General features: G+C 39.9%; 1 protein-coding gene across 1 annotated transcript; it reads right to left on the bottom strand.

Annotated features, from left to right (window-relative positions):
* Nucleotides 1-4,890: 4,890 nt before the first annotated feature.
* Nucleotides 4,891-17,355, bottom strand: LOC135256549 (protein shisa-like-2A). The gene is made up of 3 exons (XM_064338428.1): nucleotides 16,940-17,355; nucleotides 10,403-10,539; nucleotides 4,891-6,730 (listed from the first exon to the last, which is right to left on the bottom strand). The coding sequence occupies exons 1-3, from the start codon at nucleotides 17,119-17,121 to the stop codon at nucleotides 6,546-6,548; spliced, it is 504 nt and encodes a 167-aa protein (XP_064194498.1). The 5' UTR covers nucleotides 17,122-17,355; the 3' UTR covers nucleotides 4,891-6,545.
* Between the last annotated feature and the right edge of the window lie 4,270 nt (nucleotides 17,356-21,625).

The raw sequence follows: 21,625 nt of genomic DNA, 5'->3' as shown, positions 1-21,625 counted from the left end.
CAGTTGCCAGTGTACTGGCATACACCATTCAGCTCTTGTGACTCCTATTCTACATTGGCTCCACATCACATCAAACAGATAATATACTCCACATAACATCTCCACCTGCAAAGCTCTTTATTGTCTTCCTCCCTCCTACTCCTCAGAGTTACACCATTCATGCACTCCCACCTTTACCTCTAGGCCCTCTGGCATTGGTGCACTTGTAGGCTATCCACTGCAGGGGGCAGATCAGAGGCAATTGCAGTTTTAAACCCATATACCGTAGAACTGCATTAAAACTGGAACAGCCAATTCTGATTTCACATATTCTGTCAGATGCTCCAGTTTGTAATGTATTTCTGTGGTCTAGTGGATTAAAACCTCCATAATCGTACTTGCATTTCTTCATTCTCAAAACCCTCAAAAGTGCTGTCCAATTATTTAAAAAATGTATTATTATTATTATTATTATTATTATTATTATTATTATTATTATTATTAAGCCAGTAATGGCAGGAGCATTATTACAGCTATCTGCGCTTGCATAAGGAGACTTTTCCCGTGGGTGAGGAGGCCAATTTGACAGTCTCCTGCTGCTTTGCAATTTTGCACTTCTGCACTTAAAAGCCATGGTTCAGGATAATGGGAAAATGGCACAACTGACTCATCCGTGGTTTATGCATGTTGTTCTTTGTGCTTTCACCTACAACAGTAACCACTGCAGCTTCCTGGGTTCATAAGGGCATATCCTGTCAGTTTTGAACTATGAACTAGCAGTCACGTCAGTGATGCCAACAATTAATGAATGCCTGAAAGCAGTATCAGATGCCTGATAAAATTAAGCAGTGGAGCAGGCGATACAGACAGGGGTGCAAGCAGGGGTGTGATGGGCATTATTTGCCACATTCCATAGGATACTTAAAAAAAGGTACTATGCACCGTTACAACATCCTACAACACAGGATTTACCCTGTGGACAATGACCACACCTCGGACGAGGCTATGGTCAATTGTATGTTACCTCATGGAACTTGAGGCTATTTTTTTCCACCAAAAAGATATCTGCATCCCAAATAATCCCAAATTCATTTTTATGAAATCCATGAAATTGCCATTGTAACTGCTTTATAAATATTTTTTTCTGGGCAAGCCAGCAAGCTGCTGTTAAAACATCCTCGAGTGCGCCAAAGTCAAGGTCAAGCCAAAGAGGACCACAAGAAAGAAAAAATGAAAGAAAGAAAAAAAGAGAGAAAACCCAGTGAATATTAGTCCCCAGCTGGAGGCCAGATTTCCTAGAGGCACACAATGCAGATGTGTCAAGGATTTTTTGAACGTTGGACAATGTGTTTTGCTAAACTCACACATTAACACCTCGCAGCATGATGTTACTGTACATATTTCCCCCAGTTCCTACTATTTTTTCCATGAGCAATATATTGCTGTGATTAAGAGCTTTAAGCCCAGGAGAGGAACTTTATTCTTGGTCCATCACAAATAGCATTTTAGTTATCTCATGTTTGCTCTAAAATGATATGATCTTTGAAAAGGAGGGCTTCAGTTATATTTTTGAGTATTTAACTGAAACTGTTTTACAGAGATCCAAAATATTAAGTAAACCTGTGGTTTAAAAAACAAAAATATCACTAATAATTAAAATCCAATATTACTAAAAAGCAAAGGATATATAGCATACAGAAAAAAATGCAACAGAGCATTGTCTTCCTTAGGCCTGCTTGTTAATGTTGTTATGGAGGACAAGGATGCAGGGCGTTAATATGCAGGCACTACTTTTGGTCAAGTTATTTTAATACAAAAAAAATAAAAAATAACAACATCTCCATGAATTGAACCTGACTGAAAACACCCGATGAAGAATGTTGATTCAAGCTCATGATTTTTTGCCATAATTCTTCATTAATTTTAAAGATGAATTCTCTTTCTGGTTAGGTTTTGAGCACTTTTCAATTTAACCCTTGTCATTTGTACCTGAAAAGAAATTATTTGAAAATAATACCACCGTAATATGATTTTAGTATAATTTATTTCTGTTATTTCTATTATTATTATTTTTTTTAAATCACACCACTCTTGTTCTGTAAAACAAAACATTCAAATCAAATTTAAAAACAAGTATATTTGATTTGAATGTTTTGTTTTACAGAACAAGAGTGGTGTGATTTTTAAAAAATCACACCACAGTAGCAACAATTAAACCTAATTTTTTCAAGCAGACATCCATTTTCTGCGGTCGCCTGCTTGAAAAAATTAGGTTTAATTGTTGCTACTGTTGTTGTTGTTGCTGCTGCTGTTGTTTTCCACCATTAATTGTATTTTTCAGCCTTGAAAGTTGTTTTTTGAAATTGTTCCTGCTATTGAGATCTGTGCTGCCTTAGGTATCGATGCTGAATGGTTTCCATTATTTCGTGCTTAACCAGTGGCACCTCCTCCTTGAAACACTGCCCCAGGGTCATTCACTGAAACACATGTGCAGGAAGTACATGATGTACACAGCAGCACACATGCAGAGTTGAGGGCTAGAACAATGCAGACACCATTTTACCCCCAGCTGCTTTACATCTGATTTTAAATTCAATTTCATTTCAAAGCTAGGATTTACATACATTTTTGTTTTCTACGAAGGGTTTGCTGTATGAAATGGCAGTCAAGAAAAAATTGCAAGAAGGCCTGAAACAATTTAAATATTTTTGTTGAGTGTACATAAATTTGTTCATATTTTTGTTAGATGGTTTTCAATATAATAGCTTTACAAAATGCATGCACTGCATATGTATTTTCTTATGACATATATCTAGTCTCTTTAGAGGAGAACATACCTGGTTCCTCTTGTGTGGTCACAGTCTTTTTTGAAGTGGAATGTCATCCCCTGTAAAGACATGAGCAGCCTCCTCTATCAACTAAGCAAAACCTCTCCCATTGCTACTTTGAGTGGGACAAAGAGAAAAGCATTTCACTGATTCATATTCAGTAAACCACATTCTGTCCCAAAGCTCTGCTGAAAATGATTGAAAAATTGTAGTTCTGTCAAAAACCCTAGGAAAACATGAGTGTGTAAAGGGATTTTTTAGAAGTATCACACAGAGAACTGTTTGCATATTAGATTGTAAAATGACTCTTTAAGAAGTGAATTGCGTTATCTGAGGTAGACCTGCTGAAACAATTATCTCAGTATGCTAATGAGCAATGTGGAGCATTGCTCCTGAAACAGTCAGAATAAATGGCTGAAGAACGAGCGCATGTGTGCAGTTGTGTCCAGCTGTTGACTGTGCCTGTTTTTCTGGGGTTAAAGCCAGAGCTGAGAGGCTGTGAGCCTTTTAACTAAGTAACTCAAATTCCAGTAACTAAGTATACCTTCATGGATTATAGCATGATCAACCTTTTGTCTCTTGGACAGAGATGAAGCGTATTATAATATCTGTTCTGGTGGGAAAGATATAACTTAGCAGGGGGGTGTGAAATGCATTTTGTGACAATAATTGATGATGATTATAACCATGTGAGCTATGGGGAATAATTACAATGCTAGGTGTGACTGGGGTGATCAGCAAAATTTAAAATGATAGCTGGTGTTATCTCAAACAAGGAACCGTTCTAAGAACCAGTTCACCTGTATGCATTAAATAGTGTACTGTGTTGAAATGCTGAAATAATTTATTTCTCCCTGTGCTTCATATGTGGTATGGAAAAAAAAGAAAAAAAGTATGCCTGTTCAGGGATAAGATCCCTTAGCAACCCCAGAAAAATATGACTTCTGAAGATGCCTTTGATTGTGTTTCAACAGTTGAAGTAACAATGTCACATCTGGAGTGGGAAAAAAGATTGTTTGTGCAAAGCACTTAATGCTCAAAGGATTTAGTTCAGATGAAGCTGGGCTATTTTTTATTCCTGTTTCTTTTCTGGACTGGATAGTATGCCCTTCGCACCACACAATGTTTGTCTAACAGTAATAGCCGTAGAGTTTGACAAAGTCAGTATTAAACAAAATATTGTTTAATAGATAACAGTATCTCAGAACTCCAGCTCAGCTCTCCCATACTGGATTTGGATTTATTTTAGGACCTGACATCATAAGGATGCCCAGCCCACATGGGCTAACAAGACACAATAATGTGTATAGTACATATCTATACTTCTCTGTTAGAGCACAGACAAGAAAAACTAAATAATTATCCCAATTCCTCATATTCTTTCTTACAAAACAACCAAATATTAATCAGAAGTATTTGCATAAAGGCCCTAGCTATACATTTTGCTAAAATAAAAACTTACTGGGGGAAAAAAAAAAAAAAAAAAAAAAACCTGATTCATTCATACAGGTGCATATCATGGCTATTCCCTTATGCAGCATATATATTTCCCTGGCTATTCCATTATTCATTTGCACAGGTCTAGTTCTGTGGCCAACAGCTTATCTATATTTTTTCAGCAGGAAAACTGAATGTTCCCTCAGCTACATGCATTGCATTGCATTCCATTCCAATACCCATGTGTGTGTATGCATATGGATGGTCAATGACTGCATGAATCTGGATTGAACTCTATATATATTGTCGGGCAGAGGAAGTCACCTCAACCTTGCAGGGTTCAGTGGGAAGATCAATAGGGCCCAAGGAAAATCTCCACCATTAGAAAACCTTACACTACTTACGCTTTAGTGGTCTGAATAGCTCTAAATACCTGAATGTGATACTCAGTGAAGTTGAAAAACAGACCCACAGCTAAGGCAATGTGTGATAGAGAATCGGAATATTGAAACAAAATCACAGACAGCTGAGATTTTGGTCATGATATTTAATGATTCACAAATGTAAGAACTTTCATAGACAAAAGAACAGTATTATATATATATATATATATATATATATATATATATATATATATACATGGAGTTTGGGGCACTGGTCTTTCTCATGCCAATAAATCATTCCACAGCAATTCAATAAAAATATACTGCACCTGTAACCATCAGACTCAGAGATAAACCATGAAGAGAGAAAATGATTTTCTGTCATGAAAAAGCACAACATGCACTTAAAGGTAACTGCACTCAAACCATTCAAACATAATTCCTGTTGATTCTTATAGAGTACAAATTCACTTGGCTCTTATATTTCTTCTCAATTTGCAAATAGCAAAATTTCAAACAGAATTCATTGCCTGACATTGTCAAACATCATTCAAGTACACCTTTGTAATGCATCATATACGGCAGCAAAATTGCATAATTTGGAAAACAAAATGCTGATTCCATTGAAATTAGCTTGGATTTTCATTGCACAGTAAACATTATGTGTAGCAACAAAAAATGGACTATGTAGAGAAATGCCTAAAACTAGACACAATGTCCAAGTGAAATGTCCAAGCCCTTTCATCAATTTGAATTTTTACATGCAAAGCACTTCACAAAGTCACTTTTTTTGAAGAAAAAGAAAAGTAATTTACACATAATAAAATATAAGGAAATGACTGGAGTGAATTAATTTGCACTTGTGGCATGGCTCGGTTTGGGAGAGGGAACTGAATCAGTGGCCACCCCTTCAGGGCTAGTGGGCACATGCTCTTCGGTTGCGTTTTCAAATAAGCCCACATTTGTGCAGTGCACTTCTTTTCACAGTAGGTGTCTCAGACTGGGGACTCGAGAGAGAGAGTAGGAAGAGAGAGGAGAGAGAGCAATAGAGGGAGATGAAAAACCATTTGTCTGGTTTTTCTTTGGTGTTCCTTCATTTTAGTTTGCTATTTTTAACTGGTGAATGGTGAAGTTTTTATCTTCACACTGCCTCCTTTTGTGCTTTCTCTAACTCCAGAAAATAAATACAGCTGCCCAAACCGATATATCTACTGCATCTCCCTGCATGCATCTGTGCGTGTGACAGTGCTGGTTTTCATGAACTTCATTTAATGTATTCTTCAGAGGAATACTTAGGAACCAAATGTGTTGTGTAATTAATGCTTTTCAGCATGTTCAGAATCTGACTTTGTAATGAGGTTGTTTTGCAAAGCAAAGATGTCGCACTGAAAGAGAAAAAACACTGATAATTAACACAGCTTACAGCTTGTGCTGGTCTGGCAGAAAGCTTTCAGCTTGGTAGAAGTGATTCAGCAGAGGGGCAGAAATGCACTAAGCACCTAAGCACCTAATCTGTTTTTAAAGTAGTTCCTGTGAGTGTCTGATCATAATATAGTTCTTGGCAGAATTGGCAACATGATGAAATAATTTTGGTGAAATCATACCACACATTAACTGGACAGGGCTGCAACCGACAGATACGCTCTAGGTGTGATGTGTGAATAATCTGTGAACCATGGAGTTAGGAGGAAATCTTCCTGTGTGGTGATCCCTGGAGAATTTGTCTTTATTTCTCATACAGTGCTGAGTGTGATGCTCATCCATATTCAGCAGGGGTTGGGGGTGGGCGGGCGAGTTTGGTGAAGAGCAGCTTGTGTAAAACCTGTGTGTGTGTGTGTGTGTGTGTGTGTGTGAAGAATTTCTGAACCGTCTCTCGCTGAAATGACCAACTTGCTACCATGGTCAACGTCAGGCTGATCTAAGATGGCCCCTCCACGTTCACAGTGGTGACTGTGGCCATGAAGCACCTCTGGAACAGACGGTCCGGGTCGGGTGGCTGGTTGTCGCAGTCCAGTTTCCGGCTGAAGAAGTGCTTGCGGAAACCCTGTGGGCCAGAAGGGGCGCTAGACTCACTGGCTCCTTCCAGTGTGCCCAGCTCAGGGCCTGAAACAGAGAGATGAAGGAAAGCTCAAACTGATACAGGCTTTCACCTGCCACTGCACCTGTAACTGAAATCAGGCAATCTGAAATGCCCAGCAGCAGTACAATGTGACCTGTACTTAATGAAGTTTTTAGTTCACTGAAAAAATGCTTTATATGGATAAACCTAAAATTTTACTTCAGTTTTTTTACACCTAAATTTTTTTAGGCTTTCTATATAAATACTTTTTTTTTGGTTCATTCTAATATTTGTAGTATTTATTTTAATATTAATATATGGCAAGCTCAAAGGAGAATGGACATTGTAAAATGAGTGAAATAAGTACCAATTTTGCAACTGCTTTGCAGCTGAGATACTCGTTATAATAATAACACTCAGATAAAGCCATCCTGAAAGGACCCGATCATGAGCACAAGAAGTGATGGTGCTGGAGGTGAACAGGTGGATCTCAGATACTCACCCAGCAGCACCTTCCAGTCTAATTGGTCATTATTATTTTACCTGTGGGAACTCAGCCACATAACCCCCAGTTATATATTTCCATTCTGATAACCTGTTCCTTATGGTTTTATGAGACTGAGGTAGCAAATGAGTTGGCTAACCATCAAATCAATATGAGCGGCAAGCTCATAAGCAGCAGCTCTCTCTCACAGCTCACAACCCGTCTTCCAAACAAATGATTAAATACATCCTTTCATGTAACTGAAAGACGTGGTCATCATCCAGATCATTTATGAAATTTGCATGTCACACGTATAGCACAAGAAAAAAAAGCGCCATTTGGTCTTGAACAGATTTCAGAAAATAGTCGAATGTAAACTTTGCGACACTGAGCTTGCATACTCCAGCAGCACGAGAACGTTGTAAAATCATGCAAGATATCGGCTAAACTCTTGACAGTTACTGCAAATGATGAGTCGTCTGGCAGCCACACTATCCCCTCATTGCATTTGAAGTTGTCTGCTCTGTACTAGACCCATCATATGGCACTTTTCTGTAATGTGAGCTCATATATACGTCAAAGTATTTGTTTTTTAAGTCTGCTCTGTGGTTGCTTTTGGTGGCGAACTAAATGGAATGTTCATTTAAAATCGTTCAACATAAACTGTTTGCTGCAAACTTAGTTTGGCACGAATGTTCATCATGAATGCACGTCAGGTGTAGTGTTCTGCACACACTTGGAAGGTTCCGGCTGATGGGCAGTAATGTTAACGGAAGAGCAGAAAGATCAAGAGGCTGAAGACAAATATCTTGTGTTTTCTAGCAAAAGAAACCATCATACAACTGCACCACAAATGCAGAAAGAACTTAATGTAATTTGAGACTGACTACAGTGAAACAACAACTACAATCTGCTGGTCTAAAAAGATGTGTATCTGCAAAAAAGCCCTTACTATGTGCTGTTAATAAGAGGAAAATTCTCCAATGGGCCAAGCGCTATCAACACTGGACCGAAAAGATAGGAAAAGGGCAGATATTACATTACAGGCATTTAGCAGATGCTCTTACCCAGAGCGACTTATATAACTTTTATATAGAATACATTTATACATAATATTGAAGCAATCAGGCTAAGTACTTTGCTCAAGGATGCAACACTACGGGAATTGAACCTCTGACCTACACCCCTCCCAACTGCAAAGTGAAGTCCGCCTCCCAGCCACCAGAAGGGTAAAGCAACACATTCTCCGACGAGAAGGGAATTTGTAATCCATTCATTTTCAGCGAAAGCTAACCATTTGAATGGCCTACGGCAGAAGCAGCGAAAGAGGCTGATCGCAAAGATGAGCACCATAATCCGCTAACCTTGATGGGTGCTTCTCTGCACGTTATGGCCTTTTCTATTAAAATGCATGGCCGTGCACTGAACCCTGAAAACTCCTGGTCCTGCCTCAGGCTTAGGTCACAACTGTGTGGAGCACTACAGTTAGCCCACTCGCATGTCCTGGGTGTTCATCTGGGGGTCCAGAAGTCACTGAAGTGGGTTGCTGTCCGATTCCACTGGCCAGGAATGCATAGGGCTGTAGACGATTATTGTCACCAATGTGCAGTATGTCAATGCACGTCTCCTGCAAAATGTGCAAGCAAGTGTACCACATTAACCTGCTCAAAAAGCAGGTGGACGGACCCCTGGCTTCCACAGTCACACTGTTCACCACTGAAGAAAATACTTCAACGCCCTGCAACACTGTGCGTTATGGCATGGACCTAATGCCCCATCAGGTCCAAGAGGTAAAAGAGATTTTGGACCAGAATCGTGCTTTTGGACCTACATTAGTGCATCCCCATCCAGGATGCACTAATGTAGTAGATCATTGCATCAAGACACCTGACTGGGCAATGGTGAATGTGCAGCCATATAGAATCCCGGAAGCAGAACGAGCAGCAGTGGTGGTGAAGACTGGAGTGGATAGAGGTGACTGAAGAGGCCTGCAGCCTCTGGTCAAGTCCAATAGTCCTCCTTCCCAATCCATATGGCTCCCTTCGCTTCTGTATTGATTACAGACCCCTGAATGCGATGTCCAACTTTAACATGTACACCATGCCCCAGGTGGACGACCTCCTCGACTGATTAGGTGAGTCCCATTTCATAAGCACACTAGATCTAACCAAGGGCTATTGACAGGTCGCACTCGCCCAGTCGGACAAAAGGAAGACCACTTTCACCAGCCCTGTAGGGCAAAGGGTGTTGGATGTAAATGTTTAAAAAAAATTGTGTTTCTGTTTTGAGTGTGTATATAATTGTGCTTATTTGATTTGAGCTTATTTGTAAAAAGGAGTTTACTATTGTGACGTAAGGAGGAATTCTACTTATATAGTTAATCAGTTGAAATTACAAATGACTAATGCCCATGCAGTAATGTACATAGTATAGTCCTGGTGATGATGACCTGTCTAAAGAACTTCAGAATCAGAATCAGAATCAGAATCAGAATCAGGTTTTATTGCCAAGTAGGTTTACACATACGAGGAATTTGTTTTGGTTCGGTGGTGCATAACAGTGAACATAAAATAAGATAAATAAAATGAAATAAAATAAAATAAAATAAAATAAACATAGTGCAATAACATAACATAAACATAACATAAACATAGTGCAAACGGTAAACAGTAAACAATAAACAATAGTGCAAGGGGATAAAGTGTTAGAATAAGTACAGGTGCTGTCTGTTTGGTGTCCGTGGGGGTCAGGATAGCAGACAGTGTCAGTGGGGGTCCCGGGCCTTGTTGATGCCTTATACAAGGCATTCTGTTTAGACTTGGTTGGGGGGAGAGTGGCAGTTGTGAGCTGTTGGAATGTGAAGCTGACCATAGTGTTTTGATGTCTTACAAGATTTTCTTTTGGTTTGTTACAGGTTAAGTGCATTTCTTTTGGAATGTGTATTATCTAAGCCATAACTTTTTGGCTCATTTTCTTCACCTTGAAAATAAATACAAGCGGTATTTTTTGTAACATTTGTCTCCTGCATTATCAATCACCTCTCTTGGCCTTGAGTCCCATTACCTCTTCGTAACGTTAGGAAATAACTGGTGAACATGTATACCAAATCCTACCCAGGGACACTATTTTTAGGCCATTCGTCTAAGGATTTAGGTTCAATCTCTAGGTCTATGCATTGCACATGGGCTCTATAGGCCTTCAACTCCACCGGGTCCCCTACCACGCAGTGTACCTGGTGCCCGAAGTGGGAGACCGTTGTCCAGCCGGCTTGGTTTTGTGGCGATGAAGAGGTAGCAAAGGACACATAGGGTGATAATGAAGGCTAGGAGGACCACTGCAGCGATGGAGAGACCCACCAGTGCCCCAACACTGCCATAATGGAAAAAGAGACATGCTTTAGAATACAATCCTGCCAGTCTCACATTCAGAGAGAGAACGTGACTTATCATATATTCAGTGGTTTAGTTTTGCTTTGATAAGCCATAGGATTTTTGTGTGTTTCCATGGCAATTTTCACACAATTACTGCAAAAACGGCAAAAACATGTTGACATTGTATGAGTTTACACACAAAAACTAAAATTTGGATATGAAGATAAAATCAAAGACAGCTTTCACGTTCAAAGCAGATCCACAGGAGTATACTGTAACTGTCCTGACTGAGCAGAGACCCGTTATATCTCTCTGGTTTTTAAGAAGGGGTATAATTAAAGCAATGCTAATCTTTACCATGTTCATTTTCTCATTATAAAGCACTTCAGCTGGGATTTGAAACTGTCCAGAGTTTTAAAAATGTACTTACAGCCTACCCTTTCACATGCTATATCTTGTGTCCTGAGATAGCAGTCCCATAAAAGTTTTTTTAATTCCAGATGAAACTGATTTTATTTAAAACAACCTGACAGTCATGCAATATAGTGTTGGTCATCAAACATTAGCTAGATGCTCTTTTTGGCAGAAGAGAGAGAGCACTGCCCTCCAGCAGATGAGAGGGCGCTACACTACATTTCCAAAAGTATGTGAACACCTGAACATCACACCCATATGTACTTGCTGAACATCTCATTTCGAAGCCATGGGCATCAATATGGAGTTGGACCCCCCTTTCCTCCCGTAACACTCTCCACTCTTCTGGGAGGGCATTCCAGTAGATTTTAGAACATGGCTGTGGGGATTCGCTTCCATTCAGCCACAAGAGCATTAGTGAGGTTGGGCACTGATGTTGGGCATTAAGGCCTGGCTCCCCATCAGCATTCCAATTCAGCCCAAAGGTTTTTGATGGGGTAGAGGTTAGGGCTCTCTGCAGGCCAGTCAAATTATTCCCCACCAAATTCAGCAAAACATTTTTTACAGACCTTGCTTTGTGCACAGGGGCACTGTCAGGCTGAAACAGGAAAGGGCTTGCCCCAAACTTTGGCCACAGAGTTAGAAGCACACAATTCTCTAGATTGTCATTGTACACAGTAGAATTAAGATTTCCCTTCACTGGAACTAAGGGGCCTAGCCCAAACTATGAAAAACAGCCCCAGACCATTATTCCTCCTCCAACAAACTTTACAGTTACAGCCACTATGCATTCTGCCAAACCCAGATTTGCCTGTCAGACTGCCAGATAGTGTAGCGTGATTCATAAATCCAGAGAACCCAGTTCCACGGCTCCAGAGTCCAATGGTGGTGTGCTTTACACCACTCCAGCTGACGCTTAGCATTGCGCATGGTGAACTTAGGTTTGTGTATGGCTGCTCGGCCATGGAAATACATTTCATGAAGCTCTTGACGAACAGTTATTTTGCTGAAATGGTTTCCGGACATAGTTTGGAACTCTGTAGTGAGTGTTGCCACCGAGGACAGATGATTTTCTACACTTCGTGGCTGAGCTGTTGTTGCTCCTAGACATTTCCACTTCACAACAACAGCACTTACACTTGACTGGGGCAGCTGTAGCAGGGCAGAAATTTGATTAAATCATTTGTTGAGAAGGTGGAATCCTATGACAGTGCCACGTTGAAAGTCACTGAGCTCTTCAGTACTACCCATTCTACTGACATTGTTTGTCAATGGAGATTGCATGGCTTTAAGCTGAATGTATCTGTTAACGATGGGTGTGGCTGAAATAGCTAAAACCACTAATTAGAAGAGCTGTCCACATACTTTTGGATATGTAGTGTATGTCTTAAGACTCTCAGTGATCTAACTAAATTAGTCTCTCAATATGAGACCATAAGAACTTACTGTAAGCTAGGCAACTTCTTCTTGTTCTACTCTGCAGTTGTCATTTCCCCCCAAAATAGGGGCTCACCAAGGACCTGACACACTCCAAGAGGAGCCAGGTGTGTAATCTTTGGAATAGCTCTGTGATCAAAGCACCTCTCAACTCTGTAAAGAGGAAAATAGATGGCAGCTTTGTGAATCTCTTCCTGTTTTGTTCTGTACAGAGGTGGATTTTGAATTCTGAACTGCTGGGGTATAGATGCTAAACTGAGGGCTATATTTTATTGGGTTGAAATTTTACATGTCCTGTCCTTTTGCAGGTCAAGACTTTTTTATTGGTGTTTGCCAAAAAGCCATCTGCCATTTTAAAAGAAGTAGATGTAAGGGCCGATAGAGAGGTGGTAGGGTCTGATTGAAAGGAGGTGAGGGCTGATGGAGAGGTGGTAGGGGCAGATAGAGAGGTGGTAGGGGCAGATGGATAGGTGGTAGGGTCTGATTGAGAGGAGGTAAGGGCTGATGGAGAGGTGGTAGGGGCAGATAGAGAGGTGGTAGGGGCTGATGGAGAGGTGGTAGGGGCAGATAGAGAGGTGGTAGGGGCAGATGGAGAGGTGGTAGGGGCAGATAGAGAGGTGGTAGGGGCAGATGGAGAGGTGGTAGGGGCAGATAGAGAGGTGGTAGGGGCTGATGGAGAGGTGTTAGAGGCTGATGGAGAAGTGGTAGGGGCAGATAGAGAGGTGGTAGGGGCTGATGGAGAGGTGGTAGGGGCAGATAGAGAGGTGGTAGGGGCTGATGGAGAGGTGGTAGGGGCAGATAGAGAGGTGGTAGGGGCTGATGGAGAGGGTGCTGAGATATTGAACCCCATGTGTATGGTTTCTCCTGATCTATTCTTGAAATTACCCAAATACAGGATTTGCAGACCTAAATTAACTTTTTTAAAGATATTGATTTAACTGTAATTAGGCTAATTTTACCATAAATCATGTTTAGTAGGCTTCACGCATGCAGATTGCCAGTGTATTAAACATACAGGACTATTTCTGCACCATTTGACCATTATAAACATTTTAAATGAACCTTTTCACTTCTACACAAATGAAGCCACGTATGGTACCTTTTCAAATGTGCTGTGTGTTGGGAAACACTGTCATGATACAGCTGAAGTCAAAGGACTCGGCAATCTGTACAAAATTACAGGCACCTTAACTACCGCTCCGCCGGTGGAGCACAAACAGAAGTGCAAGTGGAAGCCGAGAATATCGATGCCTTCCAGACAACAAATAAATACTTGCCCACAGCACTGATCATTATAAAAGCACTTCTGTGAGGACATGTTTATTCCCCCTACCTGTTCTCCGCAGGATGGTTTATGGATGTCCATTAGGTGAAAGCCATATACAGAAAATAGTACATCATGTTTGGCACACCCGTGAGTCACTGAGTTAGATTTTCCAAATTGGCCACTTTCATTAATAGACTGTTTTCATGACTTGCATTCATAGGCGTTTTCATGTTTTCCTGCTACTCCTTCTCCCACCAATCATCCAGTAGGCCTATTTTATTTCTAATTTAAAATATAGTATAGAAAAACAAAAACATTACGCTACGTAAAATATGCCAAATACAAGTTAATAAAACAAAATATATTTGCTTTCACCATGCTTCACATTTTAATACATCTATGATAACCGACAGCAATGGTTCTTGACTTACACAAATCCTGGTGTGTTTCTGATTTCAGTGTCTGTTTCTCCTGCATATTCCCCTGGTACTTAACATGTAGGCTACTGATTTCAAACAAATGTTTGCTATGTCTTACTGATATTCATGGTTTTGTGGTTAACGTTGATATTTAAGATAACGTCTGTATTTCTCATAAAGAATTTAAACTATTAACCAGATATGGTACAGTAGAGAATGTAAATCGGTGAATGGTGCAAGGACAATTCCCTTATCACTCTGTCATTCTGAAGAATCCATGTTGCAATGCAATTAGAATTGTAAAGCTTAGACTCTTCACACTTTGATGCAAAAAACCTCAGTCTCGGTCAGTAACACTACTAGAGATAACAAAAGAAATAACAAGGCAGTCCCCTTCCCCAAAGGAGGGCCGAAATTGACACCCCAGGTTAATGGTTATGGTCTTTTATAATCCAATAACTGTCCGCAACAAGTCAAACAACAGCTACTCCAGTGATGGCATTGACATCGCTAAAATCTCCCTCTGAGCCCCAAGCACTCAATCTTCTCTTTGTACATAGGATAGCAAAAGTCATTATGCATTATTTCCATTGATCTAAAGTGTTTTCAGAAGAATTTCAAAGCGAGCATTTCTGTGTACATAAATAGCATAAAGCAACATCTTACCTTACAAACAGTGAAACAATGATCTCAATTAGACATTCCAGTGTCAAGTAAATGGCCTAAAAGCAAGCTACTTCCCGAAAACATCAACGTTCTCTATGATCTACCCATCGTGTTTACCTAGTTTAACATGTTTGAATGTAGTGTACTTTTTTCCTCTAGCTGAAATGATGGCTAAGCTATTCTGCTGCGTACCCAAGTACTTTCACTTTGCGTTTTCACAGAGCGCAGGAGTAGAAGTTTTGCACATGCTTTTTCAATTGTTTATTGTTTTGTTTGTCAGCAAATGGTTAGAACAATGACACTGCAGTAGTGATAAAGGGCATTATATTATTGGAAATGATGTATGATTTGAATTTATAATTTTGTCATTTTCCTCCTTGTGGGCTCTCGCCCTGTTGTGAGCAGGAGGCTTGTGCTTCGCCAGTTGAAGGAAACTTCAGCAGTTTTTCACCACATTGGACAAGCCTAAGGTGAGAGGTCAGCACAGTGAAATCAACTGTTATTACAGAGAGCACAGCCTGCTCACATACCGATGCGTGTGTGTGTGTGTGTTAACTGTAAATGATTTGTGTAGTTTTCAAAGCAATATTACTGTACAGTGAACAAATCCTTACTGTAGAACCTGTATATGATATGTAGTAGTAGATCTGAAAAGCATTCTGGTCAAAATTTGCTGGTGGGTGAGATTTACAGTAACTATATTTTTGCCGTAAATCTCAATACAGTAATGGGCCTATTTGACTGCCAAAGTTTTCCAGCCACAAAATGCTAACTTTGCTGTCTTTAAAATTTGGGTTACTTTAAACATTGATGTTGTTTTCTATAGTTTTTGCCTACTTTCAAACCGTTTCACATTTTAACCTACATTGAAATCTTGCACTCATCAAGGACTAATTTTTAAATCACAAAACATGTAAGAAAATCGAGAAAATTCAAAGATTTGCCACCAGGTGGCAGTAACACGAAAAGATTGCCGTATGATCATACTACATCACACATTTAAGTCCATTTGACTTTTCATTTTTCATACCATACTGCATATGACACAACCCGGTCACAATTAAAATGCAAATGGAAACAATCAAATATATACTCTTGAAATTATATTCCCGCATGACTGACGATAAAAAGAAAATGATAATTCAATTGGTCATTTTACTTTTCATGTTTGAAGGCCCACAAACTCCTTATGGTGCAAGGCAAATGAAAATCCACTGTAGTTCTGTCATTTGTGATTTCACTTCCGTGTTGTCGCGCATCTACCCTGATAAAATTCAAAATAATAAGGCAAACCCTTCTTTAGATTTTCATTTTCAAAAGACCTGTCAGTCAAAGGACAGGGGTATTTACAGGGGCAGTTCGAAGTCCCCCTTACACACCACAGACGGGTGTAACTAAATGTACTATGTGTAACTAAATATGTATGTTTACTGTAATTGTTATTACAGAAAAAAAATTCAGTAATGTATTACAGTAAACATACCGTGAAATGTATTACAGCAACTTACAAGCTAATTGCTGTATATTTTACAATATTCATATTACAGTGCAGCATTAACAGTACCTGCAATCGCATTTCCCCCCTGTCCGCGATAGCAACCCCTCACGCCCCCTCCTCTCGCCCGCGAGCACAATACAACTCACCACCCCCGGTCCGCGTAATCTCTGTGTTCTTTATCATTCTTTGCCATCTCCATGACAGGCTGATTTTTAAATCATGCGCACGCCCGTTTGTGCTCGTTGAAATATCCCATATTTTTCACCAAACAGTCTCAAAACAATTGTGGGTGTACACTGCATTGAATCCAGCTGCTTCTGTTTTGCCTGTATACCAGGCTTGGATTTATATCAGATTAATGGTGGACGTACCTAACGAAAACATTACTCGAACAAATTAATATGGAATTAAATTAGGCTTGTAAAGTCATAACCTTCATGCACTAGGCTACATAATTTGTGTAATGTAACTACTATCAGGATGACCGTAATCACATAGCATCTGACGTTATAGCCCAAAATCATACTCACCAACATTACCAGTATGCATTCAATGACAAATAAGAAAATGGATGCAGCTTCAAGTTTTCACAAGTCACTGATATATGCAGTCACTTTTAAAGAGTAAAACCATAGGGGATAGTGCGCAAAGAAAGATACACTGAAAAAAGATATAGGCTACTGCTTCGACATCTTACCTCAGCCACCACATGTATCCGTACTCATAAGGAAAAAAGCTATTGGGATCATCACAGCAGTACTTAATGTCGTTAAATCCACAACAAAACACCGCCTTGGCATCGCTGTCCGGTTTGGGACAAGTAAATCCGTTCACGAAGTGTTTCTCTGAACTGTAGTAGCTCGTGCAGTCCGCGCTCATTCTGGACCGATTAGAACAGAATATGATAACTTTATATTTCCAAGGGGGACCACAGGACCGACGTATCACACTTGGACCGCAAGAAAATAGATTTAGATATACACTGTGATTTCCCTTATACGGATATTACCCGTGAACTGGTTCTGGAGTTTCCCATGGTGGATCCTCAAGACTTCTTGCGTTACCATGAGCTATCTATCAGACCCAGCATCCAGATAGGCGTTTGAATTTTGTTTCGGATCGGCCAGCAATAGTTCTAACAACTCCCCCACCCTCTCTCTCTCTCTCTCTCTCTCTCTCTTTCTCCAGCAATTTACTAACAAAACAGAAACAACATTGTCACATCTCTTATTTCTGGAGAGGGGCTTAACGTTATTACTTGTAGAGCAAGTTGAGATGTTGTTTTAGTTTTGTTACCAATATCTATTGTGTTCATTAATAAACACGCGAACAAAAAATTACCGGGAAAGTAACATTCAGTTTTACTACACAGATTTTGCATGATGATGTGGATTTTAATTATGCGCCATAAACTTCTTATTTTACGTCTCTCGGTGATGTTCAAACACGGCATCGAGCATCGGTATCTTTAATAATCTTGATACCATTAAAATGTTAGTTTGTTTCAGTCGAGCCTTTCCTGCTCAACTTATATTACAGAGCCTGTGTGAGTCTTTGAGTCTTTCGTGTCCTCCCGGGCGTAACGGCCATGGTGAATTCCAATCAATTTATTTGACAACGCAATGGCAAAATAAATCAACAGCCATTTTTCATATATATTCCAACTGTTGTCAGTGGTCAGAAAAAAACATCAGAGGATGATGTAATGACGACATAAAAATACAAAAAGGCACAGACACAATTGGTCAGTCGTGTCGTTGTTGTCCAGGGTCCTGGTTTAATTGGACTCCCTTAATGGCTGTCCTTGTCCTTTACGTGCTCAAGGCTTAAGAATTAGGAGAGAGCGTATTCTTGCGGGAACTGGACGCTAGGTGACCAAAAAAAAAATCTTCCCATCTGTATGTATAACGGCTGTCACAGTTATGCATCTTCTGAGTTGATATGACAAACAATGTGCTTTTTTGCTGTTATATGTTTATGGAATTCTTGACTTGACTTTTAAGTTCAGTGTTTAATGTTAAACGTGTTCAGATAATTTGTTTGCCATGTTGCCTTAGCCTCATTTTATGAATGCTCCAAGTGGTTAATGGAAAAGAAACAGCTACCTGGTCACAGGCATGTATAAGCACACTGCAGATTAGTCCACATGGTTGGGTATTTGCTTTGTAAAAGCTTACCTGGGTGTTAAGAAACAAACGAAAGCAGCCTTTCTCATCAATTTGGACGTTACCACAAAACACTTACAGTAAGTTACGAATTTGCCTCTGCGTTAATGCTTAAGGTCAGTCTTTTTTCATGAATAAAGCCCCATGCTGTTACATTTATGGTGACTCTCCCCTACATGGTACTAAATAAAAACATTATGAATATTAAAAATGATATACTTTGAATATTATGTGTGGTAATAGAAATGTATGATTTGCTCGGTCCACATGAGGTGTTCCTGTTTGTGGTTCCAAGCCAGAAGTGTAATATAGGGGTGTTCCTGTTTGTGGTTCCTAGCCAGAAATGTGATATAGGGGTGTTCTTGTTTGTGGTTCCAGCCCAGAGGTGTGGTATCCCTTTCAAAAAAGTTTTATCATCTAACGTATGCTTGATTGTACAGCTGTCCCTTTTGTGCATTAAATAACAGCAGTAGGTTACAGTTACCATGGTTTGTCCATCTCAGAAGGTACGAAAAGGGGGATGACAAGAAATAAAAGAGACACAGTCAAAAGAGGCATAAGACTGTCCTGGGTTCTCGATTACTTATGCGTTGTCTGTCTCTGTGGGGTGGTAATACATCTGGAACAGAAGATGGAAGCAGCTTGGTTTCTTCATCATGCAGAAATTAGCCTCATGTGGTGCAGCACACAGTGCACACTAATACACCAGGTGGAGGAGTTGAGCAGCCTTCTGAGGGTGGTAAGTGTATACTTACATTCCCACTACTGTGGAACTCAAAAATGTTGAATGTTTGGAAGGAGGTGACTTTGTTCCTCAGTGAATAAGGATCCCCGTCAAATGTGAGTAAGAAATCCATTTTTATGTTGATATAACTGATCCTCTTTGAACAGCTTGTTGCCTTTGCCCCAAGAAAAGGAGCACATCCCAGCATATGGTCAAACGCTGGTCCCAAAATTGTGTCTGTTTGTACTATATGTGTAATCCTGTGTGTGGGGAGGATTATTAATATTCCTGTTTTTTTCCCCACGCCCAGATTTAGCACAGAATAATAAAAATTTACAGCTATATGTCCCTCAGTTGAAACGGTCTCATCAGTGCTATTGAAGTCTTTTAATTAAACATGTAATAATACTAATACTACTACTACTACTACTACTACTAATAATAATACTAATAATAATAATAATAATAATAATAATGTACTTTGACTGAAAGCCTTGAACCAGGGGTGTCCACTCTCATTCGAAAAGGGCCAGTGTGGGTGCCGGTTTTTGTTTTAGCCCAGCGCTAACACACCTGATTTTAATTATCAAGGTCTTGATTGAAGACCGTGATTAGTTAATCGGGTGAATCAGGTCCATTAGTGCTGTGCTAAAACAAAAACCCACACCCACACCCACACCCTTTTTGGATAAGATTGGCCACTCCTGCCTTAAATATGTGCTGACGTAGATGGAGCTTAAAAGAAGGGAAAGGAAGTGGTGTGTTTGGTTCAGTTAGTTATGAACTGCAATACAAGCTGTTACCTGGCAACAGAATCAAGGAAAAAGCATAGCTGTGACACATTACAGTCATAGATGACTCACCCATTTCATGGTGTCAAGGTAGTGTAATAAAATGTATAAATATCAGCTTTTCTGTTCCTTTAATTGATTGTCAATTTGCAAGAGGAGTACGCGCTATAATTGTTATGTGTTATTATAAACTATTTTTAGAAATACAGCATGAACATATGCATCATATTCACAATTATTTATACAGTTCCCCCCAAAAGTATAGTAATGGTAGAGTGAAATTTGTTATTGTCCACCTGTGGTGTTTTTCAGCCATAGTTAGGCCTCTGGTGTGTAGCTCTGACTTCAAATACAATATCCATAGATGAAAACAAAGAAAGACTAAAACCAAGACCAGCCAGTCACAGTGAAGTATCCGTGCAAAAGGAAACACTTGAGGAAGCAAACACCTGAAAGTCATCCATTATCATAATTTTTCACAGCTGAAAAGTGATTATAAAACGTGTATGCATGTAAATATCATGAAATAAAAAGCCATGTCTATACTTTTTCACCAGAAGGTATGCATGATGGATTTGAGATGGGGTAAAGCTCTCAAAGGTTTTCCTGATGACACAGTTGAATGCTACAGGTCTACAGTTGTTCAGACAGGATATTTATTGTTATTTATTTATTTTTATTTTTTTGGGGGAGGGGGGGACCAGGCAATAACAAATGACTCAGATAGAACAGGCACGATCGGTGCACTGTTCCAGTGATTGACTGAAGATGTCCGTCGATACAGGTGGTAGCTCGTCGCTCGCTGTACTTTAAAGTGGCAGCAGACATGCCGTCTGGGCTGGGTGCATTACTGCTGTCATGCTCACTGAATCGCCTGTTCACATTTTGATGAGCTTAGACGTGGAGTTGAGGGTGAAGGAGCTAGGGCTGGCAGTAGATGGTTGATAGAGGTGGATATCAGGGCATTTGTGCATTTACGAAAAGAATAAAGTGGCAAATAAAGTGGAGAAAAAAGAAAACATTATAAAAAACCAAAGAACTCAATGCAGTGATTTCAAGAGCAGTTCACACTATCTGTCTGTCTTTAGCTCAATGCAGTCATATTTGTGTGAATACAGACTGTAGCTGTTATTTTGTCATTTTTATACATGCAAGCAAACTCTGGCCTGTGTGTGTGTGTTTGTGCACTTGTGCATTTTTGCCTGATGGTGCCACCACCCCAGTCCCCACATCCATAAGTAATCCCCACCTTTTGCCAATATTTCCCTCTCAGGGTTCATCTGGCCAGGATTATCCAGGGATTAGGGAGTTCTCCCGAGACCAGCATGCCTCATTCATTAATAATGCTAATGTCTACTCTGCGTGTACCTACATGTCAATACAATGCATAAAAATGTATTTACCAAACACACAGAAGTGACTACATTTCTTTAGTATGCACTACACAGTCCAGTGCAAACAGCACATGGAAAAACACATGTCATGTAATACAGTCCTCTGTGGGACTGATGTGGTATAATTTGAGGGCAGAAGTACAAGTAAAATCTACCTGAAAGCCTTCCCAGAAGAGTGGAGGCTGTTACCAACTCTGGTTGATATTGATACACAAGATCAATCAGATGTTCAAAGAGTACATATAGGTGTGATGTCCATCTGTCTATTAATGGAAGAACACTGACCTGATCCTAACCTTGGTTGTATTG

The sequence above is a fragment of the Anguilla rostrata genome, chromosome 6 (assembly GCF_018555375.3).
Source record: "Anguilla rostrata isolate EN2019 chromosome 6, ASM1855537v3, whole genome shotgun sequence".
NCBI lineage: Eukaryota > Metazoa > Chordata > Actinopteri > Anguilliformes > Anguillidae > Anguilla > Anguilla rostrata.
Note: the sequence above shows the minus strand (reverse complement) of the source record. Positions and strands in the feature narration are given on the sequence as shown.

Excerpts from the sequence above, each read along its gene's own strand:
- LOC135256549 (XM_064338428.1), bottom strand. The coding sequence starts at position 17,121 with ATGAGCGCGGACTGCACGAGCTACTACAGTTCAGAGAAACACTTCGTG. Across the intron at positions 10,540-16,939 it reads GGATACATGTGGTGGCTGAG|TGTTGGGGCACTGGTGGGTC; the intron begins GTAAGATGTCGA and ends CCATTATGGCAG. Across the intron at positions 6,731-10,402 it reads TCTCCCACTTCGGGCACCAG|GCCCTGAGCTGGGCACACTG; the intron begins GTACACTGCGTG and ends TCTCTGTTTCAG.